The following is a 13,748-nucleotide window of genomic DNA, read 5'->3' as shown; positions in this document are numbered from 1 at the left end:
ACCCCGCATTCCTGCCTGGCCCAATAATCTTTTACCCCATTGTTAATCAATAATGTATCCAGCTCAGCCTTAAAAATATTCAAAGTCTCAGCTTCCACTGCCTGTTGAGGAAGAGAGTTACAAAGACTCAGAATTCTGAGAGAAAATAATTCTCCTCATCTCTGTCTTCAATGAATGGCCCCTTATTTTTAATCAGTGACCCCGAGTTCTAGATTCTCCGACAAGAGGAAACATCCTCTCCACGTCCACTCTGTCAAAATCCCTCGAGACCGTAAAGGTTTCATCAAGTCACCTCCTATTCTTCTAAACTCTAGTGGATACAAACCTCTCCAACCTTTCCTCAAGACAATCTGCCCATTCCTGGTGTTAGTCTAGTACCTTCTCTGTACTGATTCTAACACATTTACATCTTTCCTGAAATAAGTACTGTGCTCATTACTCCAGTGTGGTCTCCCCAATGACCTGTACAACTGAAACACAACCTCCCCACTTTCAATTCCCCTCACAATAAATAGTCATGTTCTAATATTATTCCTAATTCCTTGCTATCCCTATTACTTGATATGTCTGTATAATTGGCCTTTTGTGATTCGTGCCTGGTACACCCAGATCCCTCTACATCCCAGAGCTTTATAATCTCTCACCATTTAGATAAAGAACATTTTTATTTTCCCTGCCAAAATGGACATTTTCACATTTTCCCACATTAACCTCCATTTGCCACATTGTCACAATAACTTATGTAATTCGTGCTAATTGATACAGGCTATGGGAAGACCTGTTGCCAGAGTCTCTCTTCTCTTTGAGAGCTCTAGCAGGTCTCGAGTGTTCGCAGTATCCTGTCACCTCGAGAGTCAAGCAATTTAAATTTGGTGTCAGAATATCTGTGAGTCCCACATAGTCAGAAAGGACCATCCTTCTCTGTTCCTGCAGGTTGAACACAGTTGAAGAGGAGGATGTGCCCAGTGTTGGTTATTGATGGGAGGGAAAAGAAGGGCCTGGAAGTTGATTTGGGCTGTGTATAAATCTCATCGTGTTTCTTCACTGCAGGATCAGCAAAGCAAAGAAGAAGATGGAAGGGCTAACACAGAGCATGGTGGACAGGTGTATCCAGGTACTCGCACATACTAAGGGATTCTGGGACACACTCACTGTTAGTCATGTACACTGGCAAGCACACGGCCACTCAATATAATCTTAACAGTCACATAGACTCCTCGCACACTCACTCACAAGTAGATTGACACACAGAACCTCTTGACATACACACTTGCATGTATCTTGTGACAGACACACAGTCACCTACATGTAGACTCTGACACAGGTATTACAATCACATTGACTTCATTAATGCTCGTTACACGCACCCTTGTCGTTCAAGTGCTGTTGCTCCACAAACAACTTTGTTTTTTTTAAATTTTAGAGTCCTCAATTCTCTTTTTTTTTCCCAATTAAGGAGCAATTTAATGTGGCCAATCCACCTCCCCTGCACATGTTTGGGTTGTGGGGGTGAGACCCACGCACGGGGAGAATGTGCAAACTCCACACAGAAAGTGACCCAGACCTCGGCGTCATGAGGCAGCAGTGCTAACCACTGCACCACCGTGCCGTTCTCACAACTTTATTTCTTATGCAGCACATGACATTATGGCAAAATCAATCCACGAAGGTTCCACCCTCTGCCTAGAGGCTTTATCTCTCATCTGCCTCCCAGTTTGGCGAGGCAGGACAATGTGCAATGAGAAGCTATTGACGGCCCTCTGTATTTTTTAACCTCAGGATGAAATTGGTGATTTTCTTACTGGTGTCTTGACCAAGATTGAATCAGGGATTGAGGCCAAAGATCTGGATATAGAGAAGAGGAAGCGATGCAGGGACGCTCGTAGGGACTTGGCCTTTGAACTGCCGGAACGAAGCAGCCGCCCCACATCTCCCTTCAGCCGCGTGCCGGCTTCCCCCTCTGGCTCGGAGGTAAATAACTCTTCTTGTTCCAGCTCGGTACAGTCTAATAACTTGGTGAAAAAATTGTTTCTCTTTTTACTTCATGGAAAGAAATTCATTGACAAGATTTCACTTTGAACCTTTCACTATAACAAACAATAGTCAACATAATTCAAATACTAATTAATAGGCTAGTGACACTGAACAGTGAAGTAGTTTTCACTTTAAATAATCAATGCAACAAAGGAACGTCATGCAAAGCTACGGCCAGGCCCAACCCAGTATATATGGCATTAAGGTACTGAGTCCCACAGCCTTTTGTACTTCCGGGTGGCGATTCTGTTCTTTTTCAGACGGGCGATAGGTCTGTAACCCTTTTAGCCAGCAACCTCGGTATACCCGATTTCTACAGATCCCCAAAGGTCATGTCCTTCCCAACCTCATGTGGTCTGTTCCCGGATTTTCTTTTCTTAGTTTCCTTCGCTTGCTTAGTGCAGACTTCCGTCCACAACTGCCAGGTTCACAGTCCTGTTGTATTCTCAGAGCATTCTCCCTGCTTCTTCGCAAGCTCAGACCAGCTGTAACTCCATATCCCAAATAACTTTTATCAGCCTTTGTCTCCGCTTTTATCCTTTTCACAACCTCAGCCGTAGGTTAACTTCTCAGCGGTGACATCATTCCCAAAACATCCAATTATCCGCCCCATTCCAATGCTGATTTCACCTCGGATCGAAAGGAGAGATGGTATCGACGTGACAGTGTCAGTGAACCGGTAATCCAAAGGAGCAGGCTAACGTTCTCAAATCACACCACAGCAGCTAGTGGAATTTCAATTAAGTTAATACATTTGGAATTCAAAGTCTCAGTAATGGTGACCATGACAATTATCATGACAACTATCCAGCATTGGGTGACTGTCTGTGAGGAGTTTGTACCTTCTCCGCGTGTCTGCATGGGTTACCTTCGGGTGCGTCCAAAGATGTGGAGGTTAGGTGGGTTGGCCATGGTAAATTGCCCCTTCGATGTGCAGGTTGGATGTGGCTACAGGGGTACCACCCCACCAGTGGTGGGATTTTGCCTTCAGCTGCCTGGGCCTTAAGCTCGAGAATTCTCTCCGAGAATCTTTCCTCCTTTAAGATGCTCCCTAAAACCTTTGATGAAGGTTTTTGGAACCACCTTCAGTGCAAACGCTGCTGTTCTTTGGAACTGAAATATTTGAACTCTGGGCACCTTCTGTTCCTTTAGCTAATGAGCATGGCACAGCACTTTACAAAGGAGGTGGGAATGGAGGGAGAGGGAGGTGCACATTGCATGGAGTAGGTAGAATCTGTGAGTTAGACTTTCCATATTGAGGATTGTGGTGTAGGCAATTCAAGATGAGCAATAACTTACTTCCACAGGTTTTCTGGCTCCCGCATAGTCCTGTTCTGAACAGGAAGATTTGAGGTTTGATTCCCTGGGCTGTGCCATGCCGGTTGAGCTTCGCCCCAGTATTGGTCTGCTGCACTACCCTTCAGATAGATAGGGTAGCTGGGCAAGGATTCACAGCCGCCTTCTCATCGCGGCGTAGCCCCCACAGGCGATTCACTGCCTTCTTACTGCATGCACATGAACACTAAACACTGGCTCATTGGGTAACCCTTTCACCTCGAGAACAGCTGGTCATCAGTTCCAGAACCTTCCAAGAGACTTGAGTGTATAATCCAGCTGACACTGAGATTTCATAGTGCCGTACTGTCAGGGTGGTGTTGAGGGAACCTAATGTTACCCGAGTGTGGGAGAGCAAGAAGAACGTGGATTAAAGCCTGAAAAAGGCCATTTTTTCTGAGTTTAAATTAAGGCAATTATAAAGGTATGAAGACAGAATTTGTTCAAGTGGAAAAATAGGTTTAAAGGTATAATGGGAGATCAAACGTAGCAGATATTTCATATTACTTAAAGATACATTCCATTGAGAAAGTTATAGAGTATGAGAAAAAGTTACTCAATATAACTGATAGAAAGAGTTTCTACAAGTAATTGAATAGGAAAAGGGTAACTGAAGCTGGTGTGCTCCTCGGGAGAGTGAGTCTGGGGAACTGATAATAGAAGACCAACAATGGCAGTGGCGTCGGAACAGGTATTTTGGTCCGTCTTCCTGTAAAAGACGTGGAAAGCTTCCCAAACGTGCATGAAGATGAAGAGTTGAACAGGAGAAGGAACATAAAACAATCACCATCAGGGAAAAGGCGTTTGGAAAACTTCTTCGATCTGAAAGCGGAAAAGTCCTCAACACCTCCTGGCTTCCATCTTTGAGTCTTAAAAGAAGTGGCTGCGGAAGTAGATGCATTGGTTACAATCTTCTAAAATCCCCCCGATTCTGGAAGGGTCCCAGTGGATTGGAAAATAGCTAACACCTTAATTCAAGAAAAAGAAACCGAAAACTCGAGGGCAGTTCGCCTAAAATCTGTCAGAGGGAAATTTCTGGAATCCATTATTAAGGAGGTGCTTAGAAGATCTCAATTTGATCAGGCATATTCAGAGACAATGCAGGTTTGTGTTCAACTAATGATTTGGAAGAAGGTACTAAATGTTTTTTAAAATTTGTTCATGTAACGTGGACATCTCCGGCTGGGCCAGCATTTATTGCCCATCCCTAATTGCCCTTGAGGGGGCAGCTCTGAGTCAACCACATTGCTGTGGGTCTGGAGTCACATGTAGGCCAGACCAGGTAAGGACGGCAGATTTCCTTCCCTCAAGGACATTAGTGAACCAGATGAGTTTTACGACAATCAACAATTGTTTCATGGTCATCATTAGACTTTCAATTCCAGATTTTTATTGAATTCCAATTTCACCATCTGCAATGGTGGCATTTGAACCCGGGTCCCCAGAGCATTGTATTGCAGCTGAATGTGCTAATGACACCAAGGTGGGTAGGAATCCAAAGATGTGCAGGTTAGGTGAATTGGCTATGCTAAATTGCCCAAAGGTTAGGTCACGGGATTAGGAGTGGGGGATTGGGCCCAGGTAGGATGAACTATCGGAGCAAAGGCCAGTGCAGACTCGATAGGCTGAATGGCCTCCTTCTGCACTGTAGGGATTCTATGATTCTATTCTATGAATAAAAGTTATCTGCAAAGGGATATGGACTGGTTATGTGAGTGGGCAAACAAATTGGCAGATGGTGCATAATGTGGGAAAATGTGAACAGAATAGAAACGCTGAATGTTATTTAAATGCAGAGAGATTGCAAAACTCAAGGTACAGAGAGGGATCTGGGTGTGCTGGTACATGATTCACAAAATATTAGTCTGCAGGTATAGCAAGTGATTAGGAAGGCAAATGGAAAATTGCCACCTATTGAAGGGGGAATGGAATATAAAAATGGGGAAGTTTTACTGCAGTTGTATAGGTCCACACCTTTAAAACTTTGTGTAGTTTTGGTCTCCTTACTTGAAAAAATATTGCATTAGAAGCAGTTGGTTCACTTGACTCATTCCTGGGATACGACTAGACCATAAGACATAGGAGCGGAATTAGGCCACTCGGCCCATCGAGTCTGCTCCGCCATTCAATCATGGCTGATATTTTCTCATCCACATTCTCCTGCCTTCTCTCTATAACCACCAATCCCCTTATTAATCAAGAACCTATCTATCTCTGTCTTAAAGACACTCAGTGATTTGGCCTCCACAGCCTTCTGCGGCAAAGAGTTCCACAGATTCACCACCCTCTGGCTGAAGAAATTCCTCCTCATCTCTGTTTTAAAGGATCGTCCCTTCAGTCTGAGGCTGTGCCCCCTGGTTATAGTTCTTCCTACAAGTGGAAACATCCCACTCTATCCTGGTGATGGGATAAATACCAGGAGGATGTTTCCACTTGTGAGAGAACCAGGGAATAACAGGTCCACTGTTTCAGACGGAGACAGGCAGAAATAAGATTCTCTCAGGGGGTCATTAGTCTGTGTGATTCTCTTCCAGAGAAAGCAATGGAGATTGGGTCATTATATTTATTCAAGGCTCAGATGGCAGAATGGAGTTGAGACCAAACCACATCAGTCTGGGCAGCACGGTAGCACAAGTGGATAGCACTGTGGCTTCACAGCGCCAGGGTCCCAGGTTCGATTCCCCGCTGGGTCACTGTCTGTGTGGAGTTTGCACATTCTCCCCGTGTCTGCGTGGGTTTCCTCCGGATGCTCCGGTTTCTTCCCACAGTCCAAAGACGTGCAGGTTAGGTGGATTGGCCACGCTAAATTGCCCTTAGTGACCAAATAACTGTTCGGAGGGGTTATTGGGTTACGGGGATAGGGTGGAAGTGAGGGCTTAAGTGGGTCGGTGTAGACTCGATGGGCCGAATGGCCTCCTGCACTATGTTCTATGCTCTAGAATATTGCGTTGAATGACTAAGTAGACTCAAAGGGATGGATTTGTTCCTAGATAAAGAGTTTACAGTCAGTTATAGATAGGCTAAGAAAATGGGCCAAAATTTGGCTGATGGAGTTTATAATAATCTTTTGCTGCAAAAATTCTCTAGTCGTCACACTCCGGCGCCTGTTCAGGACTTGTGGGAGGAAACCAACGCAGACACGGGGAGAATGTGCAGACTCCGCACAGACAGTGACCGAAGCCAGGAATCGAACCTTGGCCCCTGGCGCTGTGAAGCAACAGTGCGAACCACTGTGCTACCCTGCCGCCCATATAAGTGTGAGATTGCCCATTTTGGCCAAAGCAAAGTAAGGCAAATTATTATCTAAATGGAAGGTAGATTCAAAATGCATCTGGGCAGAGAGATCTGGGTGTCTTTGTTCATGAATCGCAGAAAGTTGATGTGCAGGTACAGTGTGTAATTGAAAAGGCAAATGGAATGTTAGTGTTTATTGCAAAAAGACTGAAGTATAAAAGTAGAGAAGTGTTGTAATTGTATAGGGTGTTGGTGAGACCACATCTGGAGCATTGTGTCCAGTTTTGTCTCTTTATTTGAGGAAGGATGTGGTGGCATTGGAGGCAGTTCAGGGGAGGTTCGCCAGATTGATTCCGGGGATGAAATGGGTGACGTACGAGGAGAGATTAAACAGTTTGGGTTTATACTCGCTGGAGTTTAGAAGGACGAGAGGGGATCTGATCGAGCTGTATAAAATACTAAGAGGGATTGATAAAGTAAACATAGACCAAATGTTCCCCCTTGTGGGGCAATCTAGAACGACAGGTCACAAATGTAGGTTGAGAGGCGGTAGATTTAAGACTGAGATGAGGAGGAACGACTTCTCGCAGAGGGTGGTGAATTTAGGGCAGCAAGGTAGCACAGTGGTTAGCACTGTGGCTTCACAGCGCCAGGGTCCCAGGTTCGGTTCCCAGCTGGGTCACCGTGTTTGTGCGGGTTTCCTCCGGGTGCTCAGGTTTCCTCCCACTAATCCCGAAAGACGTGCTGTTGGATAATTTGGACATTCTGAATTCTTCCTCTGTGTACCTGAACAGGCACCAGAATGTGGCGACTAGGGGCTTTTCACAGTAATGTCATTGCAATGTAAGCCTAGTTGTGACAATAAAGATTATTAAATTATTAAAATATGTGGAACTCGCTGCCTCATAGTGCGGTGGAGTCTGAGTCATTAAATGGTTTCAAGGAGATAGATATATTTCTGATTTTTAAAAAATGGGTTAAAGGGATTTGGGGAACAGGCAGGGAGGTGGATTTGAGGCCATGATCTGATTGATTAGCAGAGTAGGCTCAAAGGGATGAATTGCCTACTTCTCCTAATTGCTATACTCCTAAAACTCAACGAGAAGTATGAGTCATCTTTGGAAGATTAAGACAGATTAAGGTGGTATCAAATTGAAGAAGAAAAAAAGCATACAATATTGCAAAGATGAATGGAAAAATATGATCCAGAGAGCTGGGGATTGTTTGAGTCATTATTGAATATATTCAAGGCTGAGAAAGAGTTTGGACCAGAGAACAGTGGAGGGTTATGGGCAGGAAGTGGAGTTGAGGTCAAAAATAGATGAGTTGTGATCTCAGTGAATTGTCGAGCAGTCTTGCACACCATGCATGGCCTTTTATACGTTCTGATGTTCCATCTGTTTTTCACAGGGCACATCCAGTGTGTCGAGCAGCCCAAATTCCAGCCCAAAGACCAAGAGTTCAACCTTGTCACCTGCCCAGAAGGCCAGCCTGATCACAGCCAGTGCCACCGCTGCCAGCCAGTCGCCCAGTCTCTCTGCCCAGTTCACCCAGATTCTCAAACAGCACATGCAGAGGACTGGCACAGTGCTGACCCAGAAACAAGCTCAAGGTAACTCAGAACAGTTCAGGGCACATATTGCGCAAATTGTTTGTTGAGGTGCTGAGGCGTTTCAGGGAGTGCTGCGCACTTTGGTACAGCTTTGAGGATTAGCACTAAATTTCGAAAGTCTGCATGCAGTATGTTTCAGCAAAGCTTATCCACACTGTGTCACAGTGTAACCCTTCACACAGTGAGCTGTTCCGTACACCCCTCACCACTTTTGTGGGCCCCCCACCCATCCCATGCTGTTTACTGTGTTCCTGTAGTGTCTGTGCCTTACAGTGTTAGTTGGATGCCTTGAGCTCCACCAGCGCTGAATATTGATAGGTTTCATTTTGAATGGACTGAATCTGCTTAGGCTTTGGTTGGAGTCAGGATATGTTAACTGAGTTGAGATCCTATCGCTCTTTCGGTGCTGAGTAATTTTTCATGCAGCAAGTTGTTGTGATCTCAAAGACATTGGAAGTAGCCTCTATGATAACTTGGAAAAGGGAATTGGATGAATGCATGAAGGGAGAAAGCTGACAAGACTGAGGAGAGAGCAGTGGATTGTGATTCATGGGGTAGCCCAAGGAAAAAGCTCTCACAGGCATGATGGATCTGAATGACTTCCTCATTTTACAATGTGTTGAACAGAAATGGACCATTTTGCTCTTTGCACCAGGTCCACCATTCAGCAAGATCATGGCTGATCCTTGTCCTCAACCCTGACCTCTCTCACAATCCCTGGTTTCCTTCATTCCCCTCATGTCCAAATATTTATCAATCTCTGTCTTGAGAATGCTCAGTTACTGAGAAGAAGAAGAAAACGCTTATTGTCACAAGTAGGCTTCAAATGAAGTTACTGTGAAAAGCCCCTAGTCGCCACATTCCAGCGCCTGCTCGGGGAGGCTGGTACGAGAATTGAACCGTGCTGCTGGCCTGCCTTGGTCTGCTTCAAAGCCAGCGATTTAGCCCTGTGCTAAACCAGCCCCACAGCTGAACATCCACAGCTTTCTGGGTTTCACCAATTCCACAGGACCTCAACCCTTCAGTGGAGATATTTCTCCCCATCTTTGCCCTAAATGGCCAGCCCCTCATCCTGAGAATATGACCCCTCATTCTAGACTTTCCAGCTCTGGGAAACATTGCAGCATTTTGTCGATCACCTGAAGAATTTTGTATGCCCGTTTCAATGAGATCACGTCTGATTCTCCTAAATTCAAGGGAAAATATAGACAGTTTATTCAATCTCGCTTGGGCAATTTCCACATCCCGGAAATTGCTATTGTGAACCTTTGTGAGTCTTTTCCAAAGCAAGTATATCCTTCCTTGGGTAAGGGGGGGGGGTGCTAATTCTATGGTACTCTGGGTGTGATCTCATCTAACCCCTATACAATTGCATTAAGACTTATTCACTCTCATGCTCCAGTTTCGTTGTAATAATGATCAACTTATTATTTGCTGTCCTAATTGTTTTCTGTAACTGCATGTTAATTCTGTGTGAGGACCCTTCTGAATATCAATTTCCCAGTCGTTTACCATGTCAAAGAACATGCGATTTTCTGTTTTTTTCCCTCAAAGTGGATAACATCACATTCCCCCACATTATAATCCATCTGCCATATTGTTGACCACTCGTGTAAGCTGTCTCTGTATCTTTGCAGCCTCCTGTGTGTGTATTCTCCCCTCTAACTGCACCAATCTATGATTCTTTGAGTTCTGCACCAGCTGCATCAAAGCTACACCGGATCAGGACAGTCCACTGTCTGCGGATCCTAAGTTTGACTTAGAATGAATCAGTGTGCAATTCTGAGACTCTTGCAGGTGGAACTGGAGATCTTGTGATTTGCTAATTGTCCTATGATTGATTCCAGCTCAGTTTGCTGCTTTTCTGAAACAAAACATGCTGGTGAGGAAGAATTTGAATCCAGCCAGCTCATCCTGTGTCTTTGGTAAGTCTGTCGGTCTCTCGGCATCCTAGCTCAAATCAGGACTTGACACATTGATACTGAAGCCCATGCTTCAGTATCACGTCGTGTGACTGCACATCTGGTCCCATCTACATTGGTTGCTTGTTCCTGGAGCTGGAATTCAGCATCGATTTTCAGTGCAGCAGAAACCAAACTTGAGTTCAGGGAGGACCTTGCTGGATTTAACTGACAATGTCAGTTTCCAGATGCATGCGGACAAAACCCAGGTCTTGGCTCATCATCATTTCTGTTGACCCCTGCGCACTCTGTAAATTGTCACACTGCTTACTTGATGACTACTACTGGATGAGCGGAAAATTCATTCATCTCCATTTTTGGAAGATCAAAGCCATTGTCTTTGATTCCTGTCCGAACCCCTCACCTCAGCTACCGATTCTAACCCTCTCCCAAGCCCAGGGTTGCCAACTGTGATTAAATGTATCCTTAGCGGTTTTATCACATGATGTTCCCCATGCTCCTGGCATTAGTTGGAGCATATCCATCTGTGAGATGTAGTCTCCTTCACCAATAGGAAAGTAAAAAGACCCCTTACCCAATTGAATGATGTTTCATTGTCAGCAACCTTTTTAAATTAACATTGTTTTTATATCTGGTAAAGAGAAATGTTCAAAGAAAATGGGGGGGGGGGCGGGGGGGGGGGCGGGGGTTGGGGTGGGGGTGGGGGGGGAGAAAAACACATTTTTTAATGTCCCTGTGATATTTCTCCAGTGTTGCACACAGCAGTGACCTGAGATTGATGTGAGATCTTGGAGATTGCAGGCTAATCCTGGAGGGTTAGTTACCCCACCAAACAAATATCTGAGGCTGATTTAGACAGTTCTTGATAACAGTGTCATATTTGTCTAAATATTTGCAAATTTCCACCAGCAGAACATTGCTCAACTCCATTCCTGCCTCTGCTTATCTGCTGCTGTGCCCCTCATCCCTCTCTTTGGTTGCTCGAGACTATTCCAATTTATTTCTGACCACCAACCCATGATCTACCTCCTATCTCAGGACATCTAAAATTCTGCTGCCAGGATCCTAACTCGCACCAAATCCCATTCACCTATCACCCCTGTGCTAACTGACAACCAACATTGGCTCTCAGTGTTACAACTTCATTCCTGTTTTCAGTTCCTCCACCACCTCACTATAACCCCTCTTTATAATTTCCTCCAGCCTTAATACCCTATGAGCTATTTGCAATCCTCTAATTCCGGCTTCTGCAAACCTGGTTTTAATCATTCCCTTGATGGTGGTCTGGGCTATAAGCTGTCTAATTCTGTCTCTGCACCAATGTGGTCTTATGTCCCTCCCTTTCCTCCTGTAAGATATTCCCCAAAGCATCCTTTTTGTGCAAAACTTTTGTTCATCTGTCTTTGTATCTCCTAATGTGGCTTTGTGACAAATTGTGTTGCATAATACTTGCATATAGTGCCTTGCGTCATTTTGCTATGTTAAAGGCACTACGTAAATACAAATTGTTATTACCATTTATTAAAAAATTATCATGGAGGAAGTAATAGGATTTAAGCTGAACAATTTTCCAGGAGCTGAGGGATATTAAAGAAGTGACAAAATTGCATATGTGTTGGCCATAATTTTCTGAAGTCCTGGTTTCAGGGATTGCACTGTGGGAATTGGAAAGCTGAAAATTGCATTGCTGTTATTAACGGAGGGAGGGAATCAACTCGGTAACTTTGAGTTTAATGTAATGGGTGGTCACAGAGCAATGATCAATGGAGCACATTGACAGAATACAGAAGGTGTGTAGTCTGGCACTGAAATTTTGTTTTTAAGTTACGCTTAATCTTTACAAACTGTCAAATAAACTATAAGATAGTCAACACTTGAGAGAGACTGACTGTGGTAGTTAACAATTCGCCAACTGTGAATGCCTGCTTGAATAGGAACTGACTGAATGCTGGTAACTTGGCTGATTCATAAAGGGGTCTCAATGTATCTGCTGTTGCAGAGTGTGGAAGTTAGGGATTTATAGAGATTATGAATTTGCCACATTGAATGGGTAAGAAGGTAACAGCTGAATCATTGTGTAGTCATTTCAGACACAGAAGGAAGCCAATTGAGTCCATGTCAGTTCTCTGTTGTGCAACGCAGTCAGTCCCATTTCCCCACTCTATCTCCCAGCGCTTCAAACCTATTTCCATCAAGTGCCCATCCAGTGTTACTTTGAAATTATTAATTGTCTTCACTTCCACCAGCCTTTCACGCAGTGGATTCCAGATCATTATCACAATGTTCTTCCTCGCATCCTACTTGTATCTCATGCCTTAAACCTGACATAGAACATAGAATCCCTGCAATGCATGAGGAGGCCATTCAGCCCATTGAGTCTGCACCGACCCTCTGAAAGTGTACTTCACCCAAGCTCTATCCCTCGCCCTATCCCATAACGCCTGAACCTAACCTACACATCTTTCTGGTCACTATGGAGAAATTTACCTTGGCCAGTTCCCCACCATTTAAAAAAAATCAGCTTGTCTATTCTTCTGACCAAGGTTAATTTCCGTATGTTAGCTGATTAACACTGCTGCCTCACAGCGCTAACCACTGTGCAATCATCTAACATAAGGAAATTTACTTTGGTCAGAAGAATAGAAAAACTGATTTTAAGAAAATGAATGGGAACTGCAAAATATTGTTCCCCTGAAGGATTTGTGTCTGTTATATGCAAAACACAAACATAAGTTGAAGGTATAGCAAGAAATTTGGAAGGCAAATGGTATGTTGACCTTTATTACAATGGACTTGGAGTACGACAGTAAGGGAGCCTAGTTACGTTTACACAGAGCTTTGGTGAGACCACAACTTGAGTACTGTGTATAGTTTTGGTCTCTGTTCATAAGTAATGATGCACTTCCTTAGACGGGGTGTAATAAAAGTTCACTAAATTGATTCCTTACATTAGTGAGCTGTTGGACGAGGAGATAATGGAGTTTAGAAGAATGGGAGGTCATCTGGGAGTGAATCTGTAGTGTGTGCAGGCCAAGCACAAATTTGCCCTTTCACTTACTGCGTCTATGAGACCATGCTAAATAATGCCATGGGTCTTTGCACTTACATGATTAGACAGTACAGCAAAACAAAAAAATAGAGAGAAGACTGAATGTTGGACCGTTTGACCATTGAAATTGCCTAAGATCTTAGGTACTCTCAAAAGTCTCAGAACTTTAAGACTGAGGCCAACTAACTTGGTGCATATCAATGATTAAAATGCAACATCTTAATCGAAGACACTGACTTTTGTTGGTAGAGAAAGAAAGAGCTTAAATTTAACATTAAATTTAATAAAACTAAATCTAATGTAAGAACGTTAGAAATAGGCAAGGGAGTGGGCCATACGGCCTTTGGAACGTACTTCCCTGTTCAACAGAATCATTTCAGAACTTCTACAGCCTGATCTCCAAATTCCTCAATTTCCTTATTCGCGGAAAAAGATCTTTCAATTCCAGCCTCGAATATATGGAGAACCAGGGTTCTGGAGATAGTGAACCCCAGAGATTCAGGACTCTGAGTGAAGAGAAAACCTACTTCTCATCCTGAGGGCACCCTGAAGTCCAGACTCT

General features: G+C 44.0%; 1 protein-coding gene across 4 annotated transcripts in view; it reads left to right on the top strand.

Annotated features, from left to right (window-relative positions):
* kansl3 (KAT8 regulatory NSL complex subunit 3) overlaps positions 1-13,748 on the top strand; it is a 78,583-nt gene that overhangs the window by 27,087 nt on the left and 37,748 nt on the right. For 3 of the 4 annotated variants that reach the window (XM_072485512.1, XM_072485513.1, XM_072485515.1), the window contains exons 11-14: positions 1,051-1,114; positions 1,780-1,971; positions 8,014-8,215; positions 10,063-10,140. In XM_072485512.1, the coding sequence (XP_072341613.1) occupies positions 1,051-1,114; positions 1,780-1,971; positions 8,014-8,215; positions 10,063-10,140 (536 nt within the window). The remainder of the gene's footprint in view (positions 1-1,050; positions 1,115-1,779; positions 1,972-8,013; positions 8,216-10,062; positions 10,141-13,748) is intronic. The other variant, XM_072485514.1, reaches the window with a different exon arrangement.

The sequence above is a fragment of the Scyliorhinus torazame genome, chromosome 20 (assembly GCF_047496885.1).
Source record: "Scyliorhinus torazame isolate Kashiwa2021f chromosome 20, sScyTor2.1, whole genome shotgun sequence".
Taxonomy (NCBI): domain Eukaryota; kingdom Metazoa; phylum Chordata; class Chondrichthyes; order Carcharhiniformes; family Scyliorhinidae; genus Scyliorhinus; species Scyliorhinus torazame.
The sequence above is the reverse complement of the archived record's forward strand: the minus strand, read 5'-3'. Positions and strand labels throughout refer to the sequence as shown.